The sequence below is a fragment of the Amphiura filiformis genome, chromosome 1 (assembly GCF_039555335.1).
Source record: "Amphiura filiformis chromosome 1, Afil_fr2py, whole genome shotgun sequence".
NCBI classification, from domain to species: Eukaryota; Metazoa; Echinodermata; class Ophiuroidea; order Amphilepidida; family Amphiuridae; genus Amphiura; species Amphiura filiformis.
Genome location: NC_092628.1, coordinates 12,722,344 through 12,750,196, shown reverse-complemented (window position 1 = coordinate 12,750,196; position 27,853 = coordinate 12,722,344). Strand labels below are relative to the sequence as shown.

The 27,853-nt window shown below is 43.4% G+C and overlaps 1 protein-coding gene across 1 annotated transcript in view; it reads right to left on the bottom strand.

The window, feature by feature from the left end:
• LOC140156215 (striatin-3-like) overlaps positions 1-27,853 on the bottom strand; it is a 69,081-nt gene that overhangs the window by 38,168 nt on the left and 3,060 nt on the right. Inside the window, 3 exon segments of the mRNA XM_072179247.1 lie at positions 181-259; positions 5,584-5,654; positions 7,679-7,782. Coding sequence (XP_072035348.1) covers positions 181-259; positions 5,584-5,654; positions 7,679-7,782 — 254 coding nt within the window.

Sequence of the window (27,853 nt, the reverse complement as noted above, 5' to 3'; positions counted from 1 at the left end):
AGGCCCAGGTCATTGCTGTATAAAGTCTAACACACTTGCAAACATGCACAATCACTAACACACACATCCCCACACATCCACCTAAGATATAGCGAACATGTATGTAGACCTCCCCCGTACACTTTACCCCCCCACTCCACCACTACACACACACACCCACACACAATCACAGGTACTTACTGTCTGAGTAATTGTCTGCTTTGTTTAAAATTCACTTGACTATTTGGGGTTAAAACTGATTCTTCTTCACCGCCCTCTTCTGTGAAAACAAAACAAAATAAAACAAAACAAAACAAATTATGTAAGATTTATTGACATACTAATTATGTGAAAATGTGATTTCCAGAATTTTATTCATGTACATATTATTTGCTTCCAAAGAAATTTAACTTCTTGAAAAGGCCTTTCACATTGCAAGGAGGGTACATGTAATCAATCTACATGTATGTGGACATGGCCTGGTTTGGATGGGTGAAATTACAGCCAAATTATACTTGATGTTTATGTTGTCATGTTGTGATGCAGTATGTTAAACACACATACAGCAAAATTCCAACCACATAAATAGCTACTCAAAAAACAAATGTGACATGTTTCAAATACAGTAACAGGAGTATGCATTCATGTCTAAATGAGGAAATTACCCGCTTACAGGGGTAGCGGTAACCCCCGATCAGGGGTGAATGACCCCCTAATTTAAAAAATATTAATTTTTCACCCTCCATATATTGGGAATGTGCAAGCTCGGGGTGAAATCTGACCTCTACTTTTGGACCTTACTCCTACCCCTGACTACACTGCAAAATATTTTTCACCCCCAAGATTTAATTTTCACCCCATGTATTTGGATTTTCTGCAAGCTCGGGAGTGAAAAATATGTGAAAACAACCCCCGACTTTCGGGCCTTAATGCTACCCCTGCCCGCTTACCAACTGTGAACTCAGGTACATGTAGTCCAGTGGTATTACTCTAAACCAATAATCGTGAGGTCCAGGGTTCAAACCACACAGAGTCCTGATTGTTTTGTACTCTCTCAATTTACTGTACGTCAGTTTGCCCAAGTTATGTTCTAATAAAACCAGGAACATGTCGGCACAACCCCAATTGAGCTAAAGCTTTTGAAATGGTATAAACCCTGACTTCTTCCCTGACTTTTAAACTTTCTATAAATTACTATTTTAAACACGCACATGTAAGTCTTAAATCTATGGATAACCATTAAAACATTTGTTGAGGAAAAACTTTGTTTGATTTCTATGCTCACACTAGAAGGACTGTGTCAGCTTATAAATAAGCAATTATAAATACAATCTTCCTGGGCATAACTTTTTATCTCCCTTGTTATTATTATTCAAAAGATTATAATTATATATGGCAATTTGCATAATATTTTCAAGGTAATAGGACTAATCACATCTAGTATTCTCTTTTACATGCAAGCAAGCAGTGGACTGAACATTTAGACAATTTTGACAAGCATGTTCCTTGTTTGATGAGCAAAAGATGGACATACATTGTAGAACTGGCTGGAAAATATAAACCATGCATGGTAAATATTCCAGTTTTTCTACCTACATGTAGGGCCTATATATTCCACACCTGGATGGGGTAGTCACATGTAAAGGTGGTACGGGTATGTGCGGCAGTCAAGGTCAAGGATCCCCTTTTCAGGCTCTCTGGCAGTTCCTTAAGACCCACATTTGGATCATGCTCCAGTTCTTTGAACCTCACACTCTGACAACTGTAGCTCTTTAGCTCAAATTTGAATAAAAACTCCCTTTAAAAGGGAAAGCCAGCCTCAATGTAGAAGAGGTCTTGTAATTAGTTTTGGTCAATGTGAAAGGCATATTTAGGATCACGGCTTACTACATCCATGTTACATGACAGTCCACCAAACCATCAACGGTGAGAAGATGTACACTGAAACTGCAGAAAACATTAACTCCTAATCTCCTGTCAACTCTTTAATTCATTATTGTTCATTATTATTAATTCATTATTGTTCTCTAAATTGTTCTGTTCTGGTTTTATTTGTCTTTTCAGCTTTTTACCCACGATATTTCAATTTCCAATTTTTAATACCATAACTCAATTTCTTCGCTTAGGAATGTCCGATTTTATTGGGGAAAACGGCGTTAGTGGAGCAAAATAGCTCTTTATGTGAAAGCCTCCAAATTTATAAGCTGTCCAAAAGATGTCTGTTTTTGACATGATACGCCACAATTCTTAAAGACCCATTCAGTGATCCCAGCGCAAGAGTAAAAAAAAATAAAATTGTTTATAAATTGCTTAAAAGAGAAGGATAGGCCTAAGTCGTTCAAATTGTCATTTGGTATTTTGAAATGCCAAATTTGGCAAAAAATGAAGAAAAACAGCAGTACTGAGGAAGTTCAAGCCCGCCATTCAAATACTTAGTAGCTAATTTTAGATACTGTCAGTATCTAAAAATACAGATTCGTGTAAAATGTCTTATTTTGTCTTAAATAGACCTACACGGCTTTTGGCTGAACCATTCGCAGACTTAGCACATCTATGTAATAACAAAGGTACGGTACCAAAATTTTGATGATTTTTACGATCGTCCGGATGAGCAAATCACTGAATGGGACTTTAATATTAATAATAGATAAGCTGCCTTTAAAAATATTATTGACAAGTGTTGAGAGTAGGAATTACCTTGAAAAATGTCTCAAACACATGCCAGTTATATTCCGGTCTGAAACGATCAGACAATCTTTTAAACATTAATAACATCATAAACCCAAATCGTGAAAAAATCACCCGGTAGATTTTTGGCTATTTCTCCATTTACCATCCTGCCCAAAAGTGTCTGCTTTCGATATACCACGTCACAAATACTACACTGCACTGACTGCAGGTTTTAGTTAAAAGGGCATTTCGTGATCCACAGCATCATCCCTAACTTTTCTCAAAAAAGTTGAGATTTTTATATCACTGGAAACCTCTGGCTACATAATGTTTATGTACAAAATATTTCTTGCAGATTAATTCGCTTAGCAACGTAATCGTGAAATTTGAATCTCGTTCTGGTATACCAGAACAAAATTGCAACACATTGTCTACACATAACCATATTTATCTATAAGTGCATGTCAAATGGGCACATTGTTCAATACTATAGCCTACATGCATAAATTATGCCCATATTATAGCTAGGCCCTAAAAACTTTATTTTGCATCGGATTTTTCCCGTTGAAAAGGCAAAACTGATGTTTATGATAGCAACTATTTCATCAATAGCATTTTGAGTCATTTTTATCCATAAAACGACACAGGATAGGATAGATAATTACTTTGACATCAATATGGTCCATATGATGAAGATTTTGATTCTTAGATCTGTTATCAACATGATATCACGCTGTTCAGTGGTCAAGGACCCCGGGTCAAAGACACTGAAATGACATACTTTTCTTCTGCTGACCATATGATGCTGTATATTAACTATTATTGTTACATTTTAGGCCTATACCTAAAACTTTTAAAGTCATATTAATTCAAACATAACTTTGGTAATACTCACTCGTTTTCTTTCGTTGAAACGGAAAAACATACTTACTTTTCCTAACAAATCGAATTAAAATATTTAAAAAAAAATTTAACCACAAAAAGTAAAAAAAAAAATCATTCCAATACCACTAAAATATAATCTCTTGAGTAAACTGACCCCAAACCTGAAACAGGTACCAGCCCCAATGGGCTGGCGAAAACTTATTTATTAGCGCCACAGCCTACATGTATATGGTACAATTTAAGTACACTAACCCTTCCCCCAAAATGTTGAAATTTCAGTTCATCAAGTCACTATTTTGCGTGAACATCAGTTCCTAGTTCCCAAAGCACACCCCCCACCAAAATTTAAGTTGAGTGCCCCCCTCGGATTCCACAACATCAACATATGTAGGATCGGTTGTTCACGGCAGGATTGCCAAGTCCCAATATTCCTCAGAAATTGACATTAGAAGATTTTACAGATCATATCAAAGATTCAATTACCCTGATACAAGTAGTTTGTTTTCAATCATTGCTGGTGATGATCACCTTCAGATACTATGATTGACAAGGTGGAATCTTCTGAACTTTAGCTTAGTTCATGCCTACTGAACCTCTATAAACAGTTAGCACACAGTCTAATTATAGAATTGGCACAGTTTCATTAGGCCTATAGTAGCAAAAACAGTAAGACAGGAGGAAAGGAATGAAGAAAGAAAGGAAAAAAGAAAGAAAGAAGGAAGAAAGAAAAACAAAAAAAGGAAGAAAAAAGGAAAGAGAAGGAAAGAAAGAAAGAAAGAAGGAAAAAAGAAAAGGAAGAAGAAAAGATAGAAAATAAGGAAAACTGAATGGAAGGAAAAAAGAAGTAAGGAAAGACAGAAAGAAAGAAAAAAAAGGAAGGATGAAAGGAAAGAAAGAAAGAAATGCATAGGAAGAAAGAAAGAAAGAAAGAAAGAATGAAAGTAAGAAAAATGATAGGAAAGAAAATAAGGAAGAAAGAAAAAAGGAAGAAGTAAAGAAAGCAGGGCAAAAATGAAAAATAATGTATAGGAAGTAATCAAGGCTGTCACACAACAACAAACTGTCAAACTCAGTCTATAAATCTAGACACATACAATGACCATCTACCTTGCTCCCTCAGACCCATGCAATGAATTACCCAATTATCTGCCTTGTCCATACATGTATATCAACTCTTGTCAAAGGATAAACAATTTGGACTTGATGACAAGTTTGAGACCAAGACAGGTAGCTATAAGAGCACACCTCCTACCTATAAGTACTACTAAGAAAAATATTTTAGTTTCTGGTAATTCTACCGTCCCTAAAATGGCTAAGAAAACAAACTACGTACCCCCCCCCAAAACAACAGCAAACAAACAAATTCTTCCAGGTCTGTGCATTATAAGTTTAGGTTTTGAGACACTAAAAATGTCCAAAATATTTTGAACTCCCCATCATCTGATGTAATTATTAATCCGTCCCTATATTTTGTGTCAGCTTGAGTTTGGAAGTGACATAGTACGTCTTTCCCCACAGTCCCGGGGGGCACTCACATGTTAAGGTGGTACGGGTATGTGCGGCGGTCAAGGGTCCCTTTTTCAGGCTCTCCGGCAGTTCCTTAAGCCCCACATTTGAATCTGCTCCAGTTCTTTGAGCCTCAAACTCTGACAATTGTAGCTCTTTAAGCTCAAATTTGGAAAAAATTTAGAAATTTTTAGCTCAACAGCCTATAATTTGGCCCAAATTTCAGTTCTTCAAGCCCCTATTTTGCCCGAAAATCAGTTCTTTATAGTTCCCAAAGTTTGGCGCTCCGCGCCGCACACCCCTACCAAAATTTAGGTTGAGTGCCCCCCCCGGGCCCACAGTATCAAATCACTTCTGCTAACTTAATAGTAATCCTGCAGAGCATACACCCGCATACAAGGGCGGCATACATGATGTGCAACCACATAAAAGCATTGGCGTCACTTTCAAACTCCAGGTGAAACAAAATGTACAAGAAACTGATTTGATACTCATTAAGTGTTGATGCAACTTCAATACTGATTGCAAATAATTACAACTTACCTCCATCAAATGAGGGTGCCTTAATTTCTTGACTCAAGTCTTGTCCAGATTTGAGTTTTGCAAATTTTGCCCTGCAAAGCAAATAAAAACAACAAAGTAATGTAAAATCTTGAAAGAAATTATACGTACAGTACAACATACAAGGAAAATAATTTAGGAACATAGTTACCATGACCTGTATAATCCAAGTTTCTCTCATATCATTTAGAGGTATGTATGTACATGTTATTCTGTGTACAATGCCATGTACAATGTTTAGCATTATTCACATCATAACCTGTGCACATACATGTACATGTGCAAGTGATGTAGGCATATCATGTGTGCAGCATTGGAAATACCTCTAGAGTGTACATGTAGTGGAGTAAAATACTCCGCATTTTGAACAACTTGCTACACAAATTTCTGCTTGTATAGCAATTTGGACAAAATTATGCTGATACATTGTAGTATCATACGAACATTGCATAAATGATGTTGCTAAAAATGCTAGTATGCAAATTGAAATTATTCAAAGAAAATCCAACAATGCATGTGTATTACCTGTTTTTGTGATGTGTACACACCCCTATCATACATTGTATACAATATAAACAAAATACTATTTTTAGTGCGAGCTACATGTACATGCACTGGGTACTAACCAATTTAGAAAATTCCAACTTTACTGCACACTTGTTTTATTGCAATGTACATCTCAATACTACCTTTACTCCTGATGTTCGTCACTGACCAATTTAAATACAAACTAGGTCTTTTCCTGAACATAGTTCAAGCAAGACAAACAAAAAAATGCATAATTTAACACTTGGCATACCGTGGCAGCATTTGACACTTGTTACAGTCCTTTACACACACACATGTAACACAATATTGAATTTAAAGCAAAATGTTAATCGTGTCTATGACCTTTAATGCATGGATTATTAATGTGTATTATTTCGAGGAAGAAATCTAGCTCGGCCAGTCCCTTGAGAAATACGATCCCTGTTGAAAATTCATCTTCAGTTGCAGGGTGGGTCATTGCCCAGCTGTCTAGTAGGTAGCGTAATGAATATGGACACTGGAGTGGACATTACATTGCATAATATTATATATATTTCCTTCCAAATTCTCAGGTCTGTTGATACTGGCATGAAATAAAGAATTACTTCACAGTGAAAGCAAATCATATCAACGTAGTATGCAATGAATGAAGACAATAATTACACATCCTTGTGTTGGACAAGCACATCTTCTTCAACAAGGAAATAACAAAATTCATTTGTACTTCATTTTAGCATTTCATAGTTGCTGCTTGCAATGATCATATTAATTGGGATAAGATGAACACCATTTGTTTATATTGCAGATATAATGTGAAAACATTGGAAGTCTTGAGTTTGCATATTCCAGAATAAGTAAACCTTGCACTGCTTGTCCACTTGGGATAAGTAGTAAGTAGTGACGTCAAAATATGGATATACATGTACATAATATGTGCGAGCATAATGATTGTGCTGCCTTTGTACATGCAAGCGTATTAAGTCTGATTCTTACTCCACATCGCAGGCTCGCAGCGCGATGCGACGCTTTTCACACGATGCATTTCATCGCACGATGCTGCAATGTTTTAAAGCATCTGGAGTCTGCATCTCCTTTTATGGTCATTCTGCTGATCTTGGTTTTCCAGCAGCCAATCACAACCGTTCATGGCTGTGATATCGCAGCACGATGCGATAAAGTTGAACAAATTCCAACTCCGTCACGGACCAAAATTTCAATGGCGCGATGAGAATTTCCACCGCTGAGCTCGTAAAAACCTGGCTCAGATTTCAGTTTTTATAGCATCGCATCGGGCTGCCATGTGGAGTAAGAATCAGACTTTATGTTGTGATTCCAAGAGTGACACACTGGTCTAAATGCTACGCAACCTAAAACACAAAGTGACAAACTACCAATCTCATGGTGATAAGCAGTACAACTCATAGAACTAGACTAGATTAGATGTGTGCATGCATAGATGTACCACATAGCATTTTCCTCAGAGCATGTACTTCAATTGACGATGCAATCAGTAACATCAAAAGGTGTTTTTGCGATGTTTAGCTCTTACCTTTCTTGCTTGAGGGCATATTCCAACATTTTAATTCTTCGCACCAAGTCATGTTTGAGGTTTTCTTGACCCTTGCGCTCCCCTTGTAAGAATGCTATCCGTGCCTGTTGGCGGAAGAGACAAAAATGAGAAAACAGTCATTAGCAAAACCGAATCAAACTAATCACAATGTTACAATAGCATTCAATGCAATGCTAAATTGTAAAATGTAGACGGATGCAGGGTGTCTACATGTAGTGTTATATGATGTACTTGCTTATTGCAAAAATCTTTTTTTAAACCTGAACTATTTTTGTAAAATTACATGTCCTATGAAGGGGAATTGCATTATTGCAACCCTATTTATTTTTCTTGCTTTTCAAGTTTGAAAAATGAAAATAAGCATATGTACTTGTGTGTATGAATAAATAAATTGTCTTCTGACCTGCCACTCCAATGGGCTGTGCATAGTTAAGTCAAAGACCTCAAATTAAATGTTAATCTATTTCTGTTCTAGCACAAAATACCATCTGCCACCGACTCTACATTGCAAGTGTATGAAGTGTAGGGGTGTACATGTGTGGCAACACTAAAAATATGTATACAAAGAACATCCAGGTAGCGGGGGCAAACATCTCTTTCGATACAATTTCTCATCATCTTTAAAATAAGAATGAATAATTATGGATCCTATGACATTTTAATTCTTTGGTTTTTCTTGTCATGTAGTGTATGGTTATACATGTAGGATGAGTATGTGTTGTACATTTATACATGTGCGGTAGACTGTAGCTTGTTCACAAATTGTTAATTTAAACTACATTGTATAATGCATGTCTTTTTCCATCTACATGTATTTCACGGCATGTGCATGTATTACCGATACTGTAAATAGCCTACATACGCACAAATAATATAACAAATAACACAAGCCAACTGCATGTATTTTAAGATGACATTCTGTATGATCCAGATATTGGTCCAGGTCATTTTCTTCATGTATCAGATACAGATTCAAACTCGCACACAATAAATATATTTGGTTACATTAGGACATGCAAAATATGAAAGCTACACTAGTTGTCCAATTGCTAGTGGTCAAATGTAAAATTCAATTAGAAAGAGACTGATCATATAGGTGCATTGATCTGTATTTGTATGAAGAGGGGACCACGAAGGGGGCATGCCAAGGAAACAATCATTGTATTTTTTTGAGCATTGGTCACTCTGATGAGGCCTTGCAGTGAAATTGAGATTTGGTGCTAGAAAATTGACATTCTCAAAGTAAAATGTAAATTTTTTCCAAATGAAAACCTCTTTTTTTCAAGAAAAACATGCTCTATAAATTTGGTGCCCAAATTTTTTGGTTAGGGGACACTGTTTAGAATGGAAAATACATTTGTAAGTGCTACATTGGAAAGGTCACTGAACTGATATTAGTATACATGGAAACATTGAAGATTTCCTAATTTGCATTACTTTCAATTCCTAGCTGGTTTCTTACATTTTCCTAGCAGTTCGTTACACAAGTACGGTATGCACTATGCACATCCATGTAATTGTACTATTTATTATGATATGATGCAGATCATAAAATTATCATCAAAATTGATGTTTGTTGTACATTTAGTATGCTGTACACATGTATGTGTCAATTCATAACATCCATTACTAGTCACCAGTCACCACATTAAATGAACACCTTTTATTTTGCATACCGTACTTCCCTCTGGAATTCATGTAATACAGGACTGTTTACATGTAGGTTTCAATGGTTATTACATACACTGTACATGATACATACGTATACACGTACATGTATGTACATGTAAGTGCTACATGTAAATACAGCATTTGAATTTTGAATAGAGGGTTCCATTTAGACTACAGAAAATTTCAATTTAACAAATGAAAGAATGGGAAAGCTAAATTTTTAACAAATGTTTATTATAAAAAAAGACAAACCCATAATTTAAAAATAAAATGACATTTCATAAAAAGAGTGTAATTTGGTTTGATACAAACTGTGGCAAAGCTTAATTAACCAAGTTTATGTACATTTTTGTGTGAAAAATATGGGTCTTATCAACTGTGAAATATTACATACATTGTAGTTACCATGAATTTTTAAAAATTGCCAATCATTTTCATCAGAAATCAACTACTATTAACATGAAAAATTTTAAATCAAAATTTCATCCTCTCGTGGTACGTAGTAGGAGCATGATGATAAAATTGGGGTTGTGAATTAATAATAACTCTACTTGTCACCGCATTACTAAGGGAGAATCCAAGACAATAACTAGAGCCTCTTGAGTCTTCGGTATTACAGAGAACTGGGATAGGGTCACCATAGGGCAAACTAATACCGAGCGAATGAGTGTGAAATAGTAGTGAGTCACGTTAATCTTTGTCTTTAATGGATCAACATCGGTGTGTGTGACGTTCTTAGTTAAAGATCGCTTGTTACAAACACACATCTAAAAGCTACCAGTGTAACGAGGCTACAATTGTATAGCCAAATTCAAGATATAATCAAGGGAAAATTAAAGCCATTAGTTACTTGTGTCGGGGTGTGTGTGTGGGTTATGTATTGTATTGTGTTATTAATGAGTTTAATTTAAATGTTGGCAATGAAATGTAATGAACTCAGTTCAGCATTTGGGAAATTTCTGGGGAAATATGTATTGTACAAAAATATATTTACAATGATTTAAGTATCCTACATGAGGAAGTTATGGGGTTACTATAAATATGACTTGAAATCATGGTTCCAAACAGTGTTTAGGATATCATTGCACTGTCAATATCAACACAGAATTTCTTGAAAAAGAAGTGTGACATGCATCATGATGCAATTGATGCATACAGAGAGCATACACACATATACTGTGTTGACATTTACTCCCTATTCCAGAAAAATACAGCACTAATTTTTTGGGATTAAAAAAATATTATCCTGTTTTGCCAAATGAAACATAGCTAAATCCTAATCCTTTTAGATCAATTGTCCTAACTAGCAATAAAAGTCAAATATTAATATTTGGGCAATTTTTGGAAATAAGGGCCAAAAACATGTGTTTTAGGGTGTTTATCATATGCTGTGACAACTGACAATCAAGCCCAAAGACTTGTACTAAGACTAATGTCAGTTTATGCATTCTAATTTTTGGAAAAGACATGTTTCATTCTTATAACCAACCATTGATTAAAAAAAGTAACACAAAAAAGTGAAAATTATCTAGAGCAAAATTTCAGCATTATACTCAAGATTTTGAATGCTTAGACTTGTTCACAGTCTTTGATTTTTGAGACTTGATTGCCAGAAAACATACCAAAAATGCATGTTTTTGGCTCTTTTTTCAAGAAATTAGTAAAATAGTGTTCAAACTTTTTCTTTTATCTCCACTGTTCTCCAGTTAGGACTAAATGAATGATTAGGCCTATGGGATTGAGCTACATTGTATGTTTCATTCAAAACGTCAGAACTTGGTAATATTTTTTAATCTCAAAAAATTAGTGCTGTATTTTTCTGTAATAGGGAGTAGATACCGTAATTATTGACATTATTAAGGGCTCAGTTCATGGATGCAAAAAAGATTTCTTTAAAAAAAAATTATTAAGAATTTTTTAAAGATTATTATTATTATACATTTGTTTGCAGGTTTATTTTTTTTATAATGTAAAAGGGAATTCAGATGAATATCAATTCTTGCTTTCAATAGTTTGTACTTCTAAATGAGTGATTATGAAGTGCACAAACTTGTTGTACAGACAGAAGTGGATGTAATTAATGAATGTATCCATGTGACCTTATAAGGTCAAATGATCTATGTGGAAGCTGTGGTCTGTCTGTACACAAGGGATTATTCTAAGATTACATGGTGACTTATTTGATTTAAAGTCCCCATGTTTTAACTAGTTTGATAGTACCCTAAAATGAAACATTTTATATCAGGTATTTTTTTACTAAAATGCATTCATGAACAAAATGAGAAGGTATTCCATTAAAAAAAAAAAATAAAAACTTTTTCTTAATTTTTTTCTTTCATAATCAGCCTATGATCCTACACTGTGCAATGTACATTGTATGAAGTTTGATCAGTTCAATTAAGTTTTATTTGATCAAAACATAAAAATACAAACACTATTCACTGCAGAAGTGACGTAATAAGAGGATTAACTACCATAGCAATAGACGAATACAACTTTTGAATATTGTCCTGCACTACAAGCAAGTTGCACTCATCACCTGTGTATGTCTGCAATCATAGATTGAATGCAATGCCGCTCTTTTCAAAGATACTAAGCTTACAGGTGCGAGTGATCAGCTTAATATGAATATTCTCGAATTATTTATCTTATAATCCTTGTTCTGTGGCATCTATGGTTCAATGCATACATTGTAGGTACCACTTGAACGTCATTACGTCACTTCTATGGTGAATATTCTGGTAGGCTCAGGAATGCACGTTTAGGTACATGTACCTGCAAGCAACACCCATATTTATCACCACCTTTTCTTTTCAATGGAGCAAGGGGAGGAGGGGAGTCTGAGAGGAAGGGGGTCCAGGGGGGGGGGGGGGTAAACTTTTCCATGTTCAAATCTCAGCTTTCAAGTTTCCAACAGAGCAAAAACATAAGGAAACCACCACATTAAGGGGGTACTACACCCCTGTGGTAAATTTGTGACTATTTTTGCATTTTTCTCAAAAAATGATAACACACTGGTAACAAAAGTTATGTATATTATTGGGGCAAGGAATCCAATTACTACACTGAAATTTCAGTGACTCAAGACAAGCGGTTCAGTATGATAGGAAATGAGGTACATCATAGCGGTACCTTATTTCTTATCATAAATAACAAACCGCTTGGGTCACTGCAATTCCAGTGTAGTTATTGGATTCCTTGCCCCTATAATATACATGTATGTAACTTTTGTTACCACAGTGTTATTAGTTTTTGAGAAAAATGCAAAAATAGACACAAATTTATTGAGGGGTGTAGTACCCCCTTATTGCATCTTATACGTCTACTATTCTATACATCCCTGTTCGATCATTTAGGCCTGGCGTAAGAAATAATCACTGCCTAGATGCCTTCAGTTGTGTCATTTATATTACATCCTGTACAAAGCAAGGCTCCATGCATGTCTATAACCAGAAAATAACTGACAGAAAAATGAGATAATTTCATGGATCAATTAGACCAATTGATTTCAACCCAGGAATGGGTCGGTAAATGGCAAATGATCATAGTTCATTGTACTCCTACAATGTATGCATGTAATCAAGGAACTGTGCAATGCAGCATATTATAGCACAGAAATTTTTGTGCGATTATTTTTCATACTTTGTCAATTTTAAACTGTTCTATTATTTTTCAGATTCCTTATTCAACTAAACTTCCTTTAAATACATTGACAGGTTTGCGAGTTGCAATTTATGCGACACCTGCTTGAAATGCGAAAAGCATAAAAAACATATCGAGTGAACATTTCCACTATGATGTGACCATAGAGACGAACAGTCAGTCTACATGACTCCAACACTTAGCAAGGTTTTAAATATCTACTTCCAACCTTCGATCATGTAATTAATATTGTAGAGGATGTTTATTTAGAAATATTTGGAAAGCTTTGTACACTATTTGAACTTGGCTAGCTCGACATTTGACCTATTTAAATGTGTTTTTTTTCCTAGTATGTAATCTTATTAATTTCATTTTGGTTGTAAATTCAAGGTGGTTGTTATTTTGGAACAATACATTTTTAATTTTAAGACTTTTTCATATATCCCTGCATGTATAAACAGCCATGATCATTGCAAGTTAAGGAACGGATAGCAACGTTTGCACAGTATTTTTGATGGGACATGAGAGCACATCAGACATATCAAATTGCATTCTGATTCAGTGTCCGTTTTAAGGAAAAAAATCTGGTCATCCGCCGGATGACCATGCCATGAAATCTGGTCATCCGCCAAAATTTTTGGTCATCCGTATATTATCCCCAAAGTCGGGATTTCTCAAAATTTTAAGTATCAAAAAGTAATGTAAATTTGTTTCTCAACGCACGTGCGAGGCGACGTTGAAACAACGTTTTTGCTGTCAAACTGTCACGACCTCAAAGGCACAGTTCCAAACAAGCATAATTATGCGTGGGCGATGTTCAGTGTAGTGTATCATTTACAGATTCCTTCTAACAGGCCAAAGGTCAACGAAATAATAACACAATCACAAAGACACAGTACGAGTACGGAGTAAAAGAAATCTGCACAGTGCACACTAATTATAATCGAGCCCAAACTAGGTATGTGGGGATGCGGCGGTGTGAAAGCTAAATACAAAGACTTCCGGGATGGATGTTATCATGTTCCATACACGACCGTGCGGAAGCTTAATGATGTTAAATGGACTTTATCGAACAATTACTATTTCAATTAGTTGGCGATTTTAGCTTTAAAATCATGGAAAACTGATTGGGAAAACTGAGATATAATTACGCTTTTAAATTAATTTTGATGAGGAATCGTGAGGACATCGCTTTCAGACACTGTAATGGTGAAAAATATATGGACGTCCGCCGGATAACCGCAGTGAATTTCTGGTAATCCGACGGCAATTTTGGCCGTCAGGACGCCCGGATTACCACTTAAAACGAACACTGTTCTGATTACAAGGAATGTCGTTCTGATATCAAATAATTTTGATTTTTTTTTTAATTCGCGATATAATACAAATGTTATGGCAAATTATTAAAGATTAGTCCCAAACAAAAATGTTTGGTAGACTCATAACCGTGCGATCTTACCTTTCCGATGTTGATTAAGATACTTCTTGCATCGATCCCGAGATGCGGAAAAACCAATAGTCATTTTGTCCCACATAAATGAATAAATAACAAAACCCCGATCCCCGAGTGGACTCACCCATTCGGTGACGCCACACACGATAATCACCCCTTATCCGACTTGGGCAGCCCCTACTCGCCAAACTTGTAGGGGCGGCGGGTCTGGGATAATCAACATCGAAAGGTAAGATCGCACCGGTTATGAGTCTACCAAACATTTTTGTTTGGGACTAGACTCAGTACACCGTCGATCTTACCGCTTCCGATGTTGATTAAGATACTTCTTGCATCAACATCTGAAAGATCGATCTAGCAAGTAACCGACGGATGGAGGTACAAGATTGGCCAGCATCTGATAAGGATCGGGAGAGTGGGTAGCATGGTAATCGCGAGGTCAAACTATTTCCCCCCCTCCCGGCCGGGAAACAGAAAGACTACGTGAACAGATTAAAACCCTGAACTGAAAGTTCAGTGGTTAAGAATAGAAACACTGGTTCTTACCATGTTGGAATTCTGATTGTCCGCAAAACACCTGATACCCAACCACCATATTATCTCCGCAGAATAGCCCTGGAGAACTTATCGCCTGGTCGTTGGTTTACGCTTTTGTAGTAAACCGTGGAAAAGGACGACGGGTTCTTCCAAGACACAGCCTGACAAATCTCTTCTATGGGGACCCCCCTATGGTAGGCCCACGAAGATGAGATAGATCTGGTTGAGTGGGCCTTGGGGCGAGCGCTTTTGCCGCCCGAGTCCACTAACACCTGGACCAGCCACCGTGCCAGAGTCTGTTTAGCGGCTGGACCGTGCGGTTCTGCGTGAGTGATAAATAAGCGGTCATGAGCCCCTCTTAAGGTTTGTGTTCGGCCAAGGTAGTGCTGTAGCGACATCACCGGGCACCACAACCTGTCTTCGGCTATTGACGAACCCTGCCCAATATTGGGTAGGAAGAGGGGCGAGTGTCGGAATGTACTTCGCTCATTTTTTGCAAGGAAATCCGGGCGAAGAAACAGCGTCGCTCCGTTGTTAGTAAATACGGAGGCTGACTTCGAGACTGCGTGCAACTCTGAGCAGCGCCGTCCCGAAGCCAACGCCAGAAGAAAGGCCGCTTAAGAGTGACGTATTTAAGGGTCGCTTTTGACAGGGGCTCAAAAGGGGACCCTTAATATACTCCAAGACTGTGTTGAGGTCCCATGGAGGGACCACCTTCCTTTCCGGCGGGCGCTCGCTGAACATACCGTCGAGAAGCAGACTTAGGGACCCATCTGAATTGATAGTCGACCCGCCTTCAAATCCCCGATGAATCGAGAGAATGGCTGACTTATAGTTGGCTATCGCTGCCTGCTGAAGTCCTGACCTGAACTTTTCTGTCAGAAAATCTGCCACTAGAGGCACAGGGGCTCTAGTGGGAGATGTATTTCTCATCGCACCATGCGTAGTAGGGAGCCAAACGCTGACTATACGTACGGAGGGTAGACTCTCGTCTGCCCCCGGCGATGAGAGAAGCAGCTTCTGATGAAAAGCCTCCCTCCGCCGCACGTGCCCTGATAAGGGCCATGCAGCTAACTGCAGGTGCTCTAGTGGTAGACTTGGTACCTCTCCTCCGGCATCCGGAGTAGATTTGGTAACTGGGAGTACTCGCGCTGAGCCGCTAGTAGATCCACCATCGGTCGAAACCACAGGTGTTTCGCCAGAACGGTGCTATCAGAATGACGTTGCAATCCTCCCTCCCGATCTTGGTCACCACCCTTGCGAGCAGTGAGATCGGGGAAAGCGTAAGCAGTCATTCCTCCCAGTCTACGGACAGAGCGCCCACGGCGAATGCCTGTGGGTCTGCGACCCTTTGAGCAATACACCGGCAGCTGATGATTTCGATGAGATGCGAACAAATCTATCGAGGGTGGTACATCACCTCGAAGATCGCCTGGGCGACTCTGCGGAGCAAGGGACCATTCTGTAGGTCCCGACACCTTTCCTCGTGACAGATCGTCCGCGAGGATGTTGGTGACTCCGCTATGTGCATCGCTCTCAACGTAATCTGCCTGGCCTTGCACCACCCTATCAGGCGTGAAAGCGTGCAGGCATAACCGCAGGTGACCTGGTGCCCCCTTGTCTGTTGAGGTAGGCCACCACGGTTGTGTTGTCTGTTTGGACAACGATATGAGATCTCACGATCACCTTCTCGAAATGCTGGAGAGTTCTCTCCACTGCCCAAAGTTCGAGAAGGTTGATATGGAACTCCGTCTCCGTGGCCGACCATAGGCCCGAGACTGAGTCCTCGTGGATGTGGCCCCCAGCCCAGCTTTGACGCTGGCGGTCGTCACTACGTGACGCACCGCTGGTGCAGGAAACCTGACACCTTGAGTCAAATTGGGCTGATGGGTCCACCACCAGAGTTCCTCTCGCGATCTCCGACATCGGAACCGCGAGGGATATTGGGTGACGACTGGGCCTGTAAAAGGCTAGAAGGTGTAGTTGTATAGGCCTCATGTGAAAGCGGCAGTACGGTACGATTTCTACCATACTGGCCATAAGGCCCAAAACCTTCATCCATGCCACAGCGGGTGCCCCTCTGACTCGCCAAGAGTCGGGCACACCTCGCCATGTTCGCCACCCTTCGGTGAGGGCACCGCGATCCCCTCCTTGAGGTTGATCTGGGCCCCTAAGAATAGTGGTGTTCGTCGGGACCAAATTGGATTTCTTGACGCTGATCAGAAATCCCAGGTCCGCACCGCACGGACTACTAACTCCACGAGACACTGTGTCTCCAGCGGGTGCGTCCGTAAATGAACCAATCGTCCAGGTAGCAACACATGTTGACTCCCCTGCGCTTCAGGGTACGCTGCCACCGCCCTGACCAGGAGTGTAAACACTCTGGGGGAGGTGGACAAGCCGAATGGCAGGCATCGAAACTGGTAAGTTTGACCCTGTACCTTGAAGCGTAGAAACCTCTGATCTTGAGGTGCGATCGAACATGCAGATATGCGTCCGAGAGATCTAGCGATGCCGCCCACATACCCTTGATGGGGCAGGCTAGCACCGGCGAGAGTCTCCATTCTGAACCTCTTGGGCCTGATGAAAGCGTTCAACGGCTTGAGGTTCAGAATGGGCCTCCAGTCGCCGGTCTTCTTTGGAGCCAGAAAAAAAGTGCTCCAAAACCCCTTGGTGAAAGGGGGGGAGACCGGGACAATCGCTTGCTTCGTGAGAAGCTGAGTGACCTCTGACAGTAGTGCCCGACGCTGGGGGCCGCTGGCGGCACTACCGTGGACCTCTGAATCGCAGGCGCGACGAGGGTGGCTGGTAAATTCCAGCCTGTAACCCCACTGACCACTGACAATACCCAGGCGCCCGTGAGATGGCATGCCATCTCTGGGCGTAATGCAATAGCGGCCGCCCACCGGGAATCCCCTGTGGAAGTCCAAGGCCTGCCGGCATGGACTGTCGATCGCCGTGCCCTCAGGACCGATCTGGTTTGCCACCCTTAGAAGAACGGCTCTTCTTAGGGGCTTGCCATACGGGTCCAGCACTACTCTTGCGCTTCCCAGTTTTTTTTGGGAGGTGCTGGAGTAGCCTCGGCTCGGTGTAGTCTGTGGTGCGCGGCCCTGCTGAAGCCGGAGCTGGCGCTGAAGAACGCTTAGAAGACTTCTTCTTCTTGTGCTTCTTCTTCGCTTTACTGCCCTTCCCTTGGTCAGGGCAGCCTCCGACTTCTTCAGACTGCGCTCATTGGTGGCCTTCTTTGCCCGGTCCTCTACCGTAGCGCAAAAGGCCTGTCCAAAGAGTAGCCCCTGTCCCACCGAGTCTGACTTCTTCATTGCATCAGCAAAGTCGGAGCCGTAAGTTGACTGGAGGGACAGACAGGCATTCTCCCGGCGGCGAGATGACATCCTATGGGCTAGGCCCATAGAACTCTCGTTGAGGTTAGCTGTTAGCACCGCTAACAGATTAACCTCGCGGAAGGGTTCCGACGTTGCCCCGTGGTCGTTCGCTACCTTCCTACCGAGGTGCTCGGCAAGCGTGGTAGCGACGCTGGAGACTCTGATAAGCGAGCGTGCTCGCTTATCGATGAGCTTTAGCTCCTCCTCCCACTGGGGAGAACGACCCGGCGCCTTGGCCGCCAGCGGCAGGCGCTGGCAACGCTCTGGATCCATGTCAGGGACCCTGAGGTAGGTTTCAGAGTCCTCCTGCGAACACGCAGTGGAAGCGCAAGCACGCCGGGCGTCGAAGCTCCAGCGAGCCTGACAGCCCTACGAAACCTGACCCTTGAGGTCCGCCGTGAATGCCAGTGCGGGCGCCCCTTGTGCGGACGCGCTCGCTGGGCATCCTACCGAACAGATGCCCTGGTCCTCCTGAACGGACTCCTCCTGAGAGAAAGCCAGGCCCAAACCTTGGGCCACACGGCTCATCACCTCAGCGGTGTCCGCAGGCAGACCATTGCTAGCGAGTTCCTCACGGGAAGCGGGGAAGGATACCTGAAGCTAGCTGCACAGTCTCATCAGACTGTGAGTCGCTACTGGTTTCATCTTCCGACTCCTTTCCTCGCCTTCAGACTCTGACTCACTCTCTGATGAGGAAGAGATCTGACGACGGGCATCTGAAGGTGGACAGGAGGTGTCGCCACCGTGGCTAGCCAACTGAACACCAGCAGAAGAGGGAGTACTCCCGCTTAGACCCCGAGATGCTAGCTATAGCACCCGGGATCCGCGACGCCTCGCTGCTGTCGCCTCTAGCCATAGCAGTGTGCGGCCTACCCTGAGCTGTATCAGGGTTAGCCACTCGCCGCCGGGTTGGGTAACAACTGGTGGTACTGCTTGCCCAACGCTAGGCGGCACTTGCCACGGTGGAAGACCGTGGAAGAAACCACCCTGCGGCGGATACCACGGGCATACCCTGTTGGTAGCTGACCCTGAAAGGATCCGCCACCAGGGAAACCCCATGGAACGGCAGTACCAGTACCGCCTCCCCCTGTTGCCACAGAGACTGTGGTAACCAGGACGAGTACTGCGGTACCTGCGTGGTTGTAGCGTAGGTGCCCGGTAGGGCTCCCTGGCCGCGTACCACTGTACCCATGCCTCACAGCGCCCCCGCTAGAGGATCAAGCCGCAGTGTATGGGTACCCCGCTATACTGGCTGTCCCTTGGCTAAAAGGAGCTTGCCTAGTATCACGGGTAGCTGAGCGTGTATACCCTCGATCAGTCACCTCGCTACCTGAATAGGCAGTATCAATCAATGGAGCCATGCTCCGCTGAATAGATAGTGATCGATCATAAGAGGGTAATTGACCCATTGACTGTAATGGATCACCCACGCCTGCTGGCTCTCGAGGACATAAGTGGGTTGTTGATCAGCCAGGCTGTTCAAACTACCTACCCTAACCTCTTGAGCCTCGCCTAAGGTCGCTGTGTGTGGCGGACCACTCACGGCAGCTATGGGCGCGCGCATAGTGGCTGCCTCTGAAGCCAAGCCGTAGCTCGTCTCGGTAGCTGCCACTGTTTGCACTTGGGTCGCTGTCCCGTGAGAGACTGCGAGCCCAACCCCGTATAGCCGCTTAGCCAGTCCCGGAGGACAGCCGGCAGCCATTCCAAGGCCCAGGGAATCACTCGGCGGTCCCACCATGGAACGCTACCGTGTGACAACCCCAGTTGGTTCTGCTAAGACTACACCTGAAGCGTTAGCCCCGGTATCGTCTCTGCTAAACCCATGCCCGTTTTCCTTCGACCCTTGCGGGGAACGACAAGCGTGCTGCGTGTTGTGGATCAACCCAGGCAAGCCCGGGTTCCACTGGCACGCTGCGTGCTACAGACCGCCGAGGCAAGTCCGCTGCACGCTGTATGCTAGATTCAACCCAGGCAAGCCCGGGTACCTTGGCATACTGTCCGTCGCCGGCTACTTCGCTGGTGCTAGACCCGCTGCGTTAAGCCAGCAATAGACGGGTGTCCACCTGCAAGAAGCTCGCTAGAGATCTCACTGGTAGACTGGTACTCGCCTGTTAGGGCAAGTACCGCCCTGCTGCCTGCTACTAGCTTAGACGTAAAGTCAGTGCTTTCGCTGGCTGCTAGGCCTTCGGGCTCGCTAGCAGTCCCCGGAGGGTCCGCCTGCTTGCCCGGGACCGGAGCCCCAGAGGTTACCTTAGCGTGGCCCTTGCCGCCTCGCTAGTACCTACCATATCAATCTTACCTGTAGGCTTCTGTTTCTTAGTCTTCGCCTTCTGTCTGTGTCAAGACCTAAACGAGCGCTTACTTTCTAAATCCTCAAGTGGATGTCCGATAAGCCTATGCAAAAGGAAGCACACTTATTTGATTTAGAGCAATCCCTGTGGGAGTAGCAGAGTGGATGCGGTCCCACTCTGGCACAAGGGAAGGGCATGATTGACAAGGCCTAGACATTGTAGTAATCGGGAGCGACAGCACTACCCCCGAACACAAGCTCAAGCCAAATAAACAGACCCACACGCACAGTGGCTGACGCTGATGTAGTGGTATGATATAAAAATATATAAACAAAGGGATGAAAACCTGAAAACCTTGTGGGTATAGATTTGTCAGGCTGGTCACTTCGGAAACCCACCGAACTCTTAGCAGTAACTCGTCATCAGACGCCAGCACTGAAAGATATAACGATAGAGCACACCATAAACATAGCGATAATCACTCACCATACATGTATACACAGTACTGTACAAACATCTATTGTAACTTACTAGTCTGTTATAGTTGTTTTACGTGAGAACAAAAATAAAATGGCGCCCTAAGGGCGGCCATTTTGAAAACGTGTGTCCCGTGATATGAACGGAAACACACATACAAGCTAAGTTTTTGGATCGCTTTTGTCACTTTTCTAGCCGAAAAATGTCGCCAAAACTATCTCCCTAGCGACTATACTGGTTGGTTTTACCTCAGTGTAACAAACAAACTGTATATCTCGGCCCTTTGGTTCGTAATGATACTTAGCGCTGGTAAAGAAAAATCCACACGCCTATCTCATCTAGAAACCAAGGAGGATAAGGGGTGATTATCGTAGTGTGACGTCACCGAATGGGTGAGTCCACTCGGGGATCGGGGTTTTTGTTATTTATTCATTTATGTGGGACAAAATGACTATTGGTTTTTTCCGCATCTCGGGATCGATGCAAGAAGTATCTTAATCAACATCGGAAACGGTAAGATCGACCGGTGTACTGAGTCTGATAATTTTGATATTTTAAAAAAGAGTACTTCGTGATCCTATCCTCTGTTTTATAAGATTTCAGTAGATATCCACAAAAAAAGCTTATTTTCAGTTGATTCTGAATTTGGGTTTGTGAGTTATGCATGATTCTGTACACCAGAACGTAAAATTCAAATTTGACGATATTTTTGCTACACGAAAAACATTATGTAGCAAAGTGAGGGGGTGAGGTTATGGATCACGAAATGCTCTTTTAACAGTCCTCAAAGTAAACTTTTAGAAATCTAATGATATGTTAATGTACTTTAAGTGTATGTCAACATTTTTCAATAATAGTGGTCGGCTTTTCCTCCCAGCTATATACACTGTAAGTACATATTATGCCAGGATTTTCGGGTGGGCTCAAGGGTACCCGGCTGAGATTACATTACCGGGCTGGAAATACCCTGCCCGGGTGCCCGAAATTCCAAAAAAAAAGAAGTTTTTTTAAAGTTTTTTCTTTTCGGTTTTGTAGTGTCCCAGGACCTAGACCTAAAGTGTTTTTAATATGAAAATAGTCCAAAACAGAAATGTTTTGTAGACTCCTAACCTCCTTTCCGATGTTGATTAAGATGCTTCTTGCATCGATCCCAAGATGCGGAAAAACCAATAGTCATTTTGTCACACATAAATGAATAAATAGCTTAAAAAAAAACGATCCCCCGAATGGACTCACCCATTTGGTGACGTCACATCCGGTAATTATAATCCCTTATCCGACTTGGGCACCCCTACTCGCCAAACTTGTAGGGGCGGTCAATCTGAATAATCAACATCGAAAGGTAAGATCGCCCGTTAGGAGTCTACAAAACATTTCTGTTTTGGACTAGACTCCGACACCGGACGATCTTCCCTTTCCGATGTTGATTAAGATACTTCTTGCATCAACATCTGAAAGATCAATCTAGCAAGTAACCGATGGATGTAGGTACAATTAAAATTGGCCAGCATCTGATCAGGAACGGGATGCACAGTTTTCCCGAGGTCAAGAACTTTTCCCCCACATCGGCCGGGAAACAAAAAAGACCACATGAATACAGACAAAAAACCCTGCACTTATTAAGTACAGTGGTTAAGAATAGAAACACTGGTTCTTACCATGCTGAGTATTCTGAAATGTCTGCACCTGATACCCCACCACCACCATATCAACGCCCCAGAACGGCCCTGGCAAACCGATCGCCTGCTCTCTGATCTACGTTCTTGTAGTAAATAGTAGAGAATAACGATGGGGTCTTCCAGGACACTGCCTGGCAGATCTCTTCAATGGGGACCCCCCTATGATAGGCCCAGATGAGATCAATCTTGTTGAGTGGGCCTTGGGGCGCGCATCTTTTTTACGACCGCCCCAGAGTCCACCAACACCTGGACCAGACACCGCGCTAGGGTTTGCTTAGCGGCTGGACCATGAGGTTCTGCATGGGTGATGAAAATGCGGTCATGAGTCCCTCTTAAGGTTTGTGTTCGGAAGAGGTAGTGCTGAAGCGCCCTCACCGGGCACCACAGCTTGTCTTCGGCTACTGACGAACCTTGCCCAATTCTGGGTATGGAGAGGGATGAGGGTAGGAATGTACTGAGTTCGTTCTTGGCTAAGAAATCGGGGCGCAGAAACAGCATCGCTCCGTTGTTTGTGAACACGGAAGCTGACTTCCGCATGCAACTCTGAGCACCGCCGTCCCGAAGCCAACGCCAATAGGAAAGCCGTCTTGAGAGTCTTAAGCGTCGCTTTTGACAGGGGCTCAAAAGGATGACCCTTAAGGTAATCTAAGACTGTGTTGAGATCCCACGGGGGGATCACCTTCCTATCTGGCGGGCGCTCGTTGAGCATACTGTCGAGGAGAAGACTTAGGGACCCATCGGTGTTGATGGTCGACCCGTCTTTGAATCCTCGATGAATGGAGAGAATCGCCGCCTTATAGTTGGCCACACCATGCGCAGTAGGGAGCCAGACGCTGGCTATATGTACGGAGGGTAGACTTCCGTCTATCCCCGGCGATGAGAGAAGCAGCTTCTGATGAAAAGCCTCCCTCCGCTGTGCGTTCCCTGATAAGGGCCATGCAGCTAACTGCAGGTGTTCTAGTGGTAGACTGGGTACCTCTCCTCCGGGCATCCGGAATAGATCTGGTAACTCGGGGAGATCCACCATCGGACGAAACCACAGGTGTTTCGGCCAGAACTGTGCGATCAGAATGACGTTGCAGTCCTCCCTCCCGATCTTGGCCATCACCCTCGCGAGTAGTGATGTCGGAGGGAAAGCGTATGCAGTCATCCCTCCCCAGTCTACGGACAGAGCGTCCACGGCGAATGCTTCAGGCCTTCACGTTTAGAATTTGGTGGAAAAAATAGTCAATGGAATCCAACAGACAGGCGATGTTGCGTACCGGAGGATTTTAACATCACCAAAAATCAGTCCTTTTTAAGTTTGAATTTCATTTGTTTTTTAAAACAATGTTTACTGTGCAATTCAGAATTTCCACGGCAATATCTGTGCCCAGCCATTATTTACATTGACCGATCTTCAAAACACGCCGCAAATTGAAAAGAAAATGGTCGTATGTGCGATCCCTAAGGCCCGGCAAAAAACGCGATCTCGCTTTTCACGCCGTGATTCTCGCTATTAACCAATTATCTCGCTTTTTAAAAATGTTTCCAAGCAATGCACTTACTATAAAAATGTTGCTTTATGGCATAAAAGTTCGCCAAATTCCATTAAAATGCAGTTCCAACTTCGCCAAAGTGCAGAATTCAGCAGCATTGCAATCACAAGGTCGAGTGAAAAACCCATGCTTTACTCAATAAAAACTGACATTTCATTTCAAATGAGTTCAAGTTTAGGCCAAATATCATTATATTTATTGAAATACTGGAATATTTTGACTATAAAACATAATTCAAGGTCAATTTTTTGTCACTTTTTTGCCGTCTGACGACAAGGTAGTAAAGGAAGCACATCCTCATTGTTGTCATTGACCGAATCTGAACAACAGAGGGCTTTTTTTATGGAATTATTTTTTTTTCTTTTTCGGATTTTCGTATTTTCGGGGCGTTTTTAAAGCTTCTTGTGCCATTTTCCGGGGGAAATCTCGCTTTTCTCGCTTTTCAATTCTTTGGATCTCGTTTTTTACTTCAAAAAATTGCGTTTTTTGCCGGGGCCTAGCGATCCCCGAACCATCCCTCCCGCACTGCGTATCGTTCTAATGGAGAAACGAACTTCGCACTTGTATTTTCGGAACGATAATGAGATGACCCGATATGATTTGGGTCTCAAGTCGATTGTCACGCTATTTCGTTCGCAGAGCCTTTACTAGCACGCTTTCAAAAGATCGGTATTCAGAGTGACTGATGTGATACAGTTCTTGGAGTATTTATTTTTGACATTTCGTCTGAAATGAGCGTCAGTAAAATTAATTATCTCTTCAAAATAATATTAAACATGAATAAGGAGCGCTGTTATTAACGCTCCTGATTATGCTTTGAGGTGTGCGGTAGGAGCGCCTGCGCGATCGCGCTCCTTAAAAATGAAGGCCTGATGCTTGCGAGTCCGCGACCCTCGAGCAGTACACCGGCAGTTGATGATTGCGATGAGATGCGAACAGATCTATCGAGGGTGGTACATCACCGGAAGATCGTCTGGATGACCTCGCGGAGCAAGGGACCATTCTGTTGGTCCCGACACCTTCCCTCGTGACAGATCGTCCGCGAGGATGTTGGTGACGCCCGCAATGTGCATCGCTCTCAACGTAATCTGCCTGGACATGCACCACCCTATCAGGCGCAGTGCAAGTAGGCACAACCGAGGTGACCTGATGCCCCCTTGTCTGGTGAGGTAGACCACCACGGTTGTGTTGTCCGTCTGGACAACGATATGAGATCCCATGATCACCTTCTCGAAGTGCTGGAGAGTTCTCTCCACTGCCCATAGCTCGAGAAGGTTGATGTGGGACTCCGCGGCCGACCATAGGCCCGAGACTGAGTCCTCATGGATGTGGCCCCCCAGCCCAGCTTTGACGCGTCGGTCATCACTACATGACGTATCGCAGTACGGTACGAGGTCTACCATACTGGCCATAAGGCCCAACACCTTCATCCATGCCACAGCGGGTGCCGCCTCTGACTCGGCCAAGAGTCGGGCACACCTCGCCATGTTCGTCACCCTCTCGGGTGAGGGCGCCATAATCCCCTCCTTGAGGTTGATCTGGGCCCCTAAGAATAGTGGTGTCTGCGTCGGGACCAGGTTGGATTTCTTGATGTTAATCAGAAACCCAAGGTCCCGCACCGTACGGACTACCAACTCCACGAGACACGATGTCTCCAGTGGGGTGCGTCTGTATATGAACCAATCGTCTAGGTAGCAACAGATGTTGACACCCCTGCGCTTCAGGTACGCTGCCACCGCTCTGACCAGGAGCGTAAACACTCTGGGAGAGGTGGACAGGCCGAATGGCAGGCATCGAAACTGGTAAGTTTGACCCTGTACCTTGAAGCGCAGATACCTCTGATCTTGAGAGGCGATCGGCACATGCAGATAGGCGTCCGAGAGATCTAGAGATGCCGCCCACATACCCTTGATGGCAGGCTAACACCGAAGCGAGAGTCTCCATTCTGAACCTCTTTGGCCTGATGAATTCGTTCAACGGCTTGAGGTTCAAAATGGGCCTCCAGTCGCCGGTCTTCTTTGGAGCCAAGAAGAATGTGCTCCAAAACCCCTTGGTGAAAGGGGGGGGGGGTAGACCGGGACAATCGCCCGCTTTGTGAGAAGCTGAGTGACCTCCGATAGTAGTGCCTGACGCTGGGGGCTGTCTGACGGCACTACTGTGGACCTCTGAAACGTGCAGGCGCACGAGGGGGGACTGGTGAACTCCAGTCTGTAACCCCCGCTCACCACCGACAATATCCAGGCGCCCGGAGAGATGGCTTGCCACCTCTGGGCGAAATGCAGTAAGCGGCCGCCCACTGGGGGATCCCCCTGTGGGAAGTCCAACGCCCGCCGGCATGATATGGACTGTCGACCACCCTGCCCTCAGGAACGATCCGACTTGCTCCCCTTGGAAGAACGGCTCTTCTTGGGGGGCTTGCCTGACCTGCTGACGTAGAGGAACTCGAACGCTTACCAGAAGACTTTCTTCTTCGTCTTGCTGCCCTTCCCCTTGGTCAGGGCAGCCTCTGACCAGGGGTAGCGTTTTAAGGGGTCTTGGGGTCCAGGACTCCTTGATTTGGCAGGTCCCCGTGATTTGGACCCCTTAATTTTGTACGCCTGTGTAGAATTAGATGCCTGGACCCCTTTATTTGCCAATTTGGACCCCTGGACTCAGCAGGTCACCGCTAACCCTGCCTCTGACTTCTTCAGAGTGCTTTCGGTGGTTGCCTTCTTGGCCCGGTCCTCAACCGTGGCGCAAAAAGCCTCACCAAAGAGAAACCCCTGTCCCTCCAAGGAGTGACTGTCCTGACTGGAGTGACAGGCAAGCGTTTTCCCGACGGGCATCTGAAAGCGGGACAGGCATCTGAAAGCGGGACAGGCATCTGAAAGCGGGACAATAGGCGTTGCCACCTTGTGGCTTGCCAACCAGGGTTCGATTTACTTTCAAAAACTTGCATAGCAATTTTTTAAGCGAAAATATTATTTAGGTGATGTTCTTATATTATTAGCATATATGTTTACATTGTAAAATATTGCTATACAAGCGGATATTTGTGTAGCAGGTTGTCCAAAATGGGGAGCATTTTGCTCCACGACACAAGTCAAATCGAACCCTGTTGCCAACTGCCTGCCAGCAGAAGAGGGAGTGCTCCCGCCAGACCCTGAGGTGCCTGCCACAGCACCCCTGGGTCTGCATGCTCTCGTGGCTGTCGCCCCAGCCATAGCAGCATGTGGCCTACCCTGATCTAGATCTGGGTTAGCCACCCGCCGCCCGGCCTGGGTAACAGCAGGTGGTACTACCTGACCATCGCTAGGCGGCACTTGCCACGGTACCAGACCGTGGAAGAAACCACCCTGCGGCGGGTACCACCAGGGGTAGCGCTAAGTTGCTTTTTGGGATCCCGGACGCACCAAAATTTTCTGCAAGTTCAGGGGTCCCTGCAGACCCCCCGTTTTTCAATCTAGCGCTATTGCAGACATACTATTTATGCTGCATTTGTGC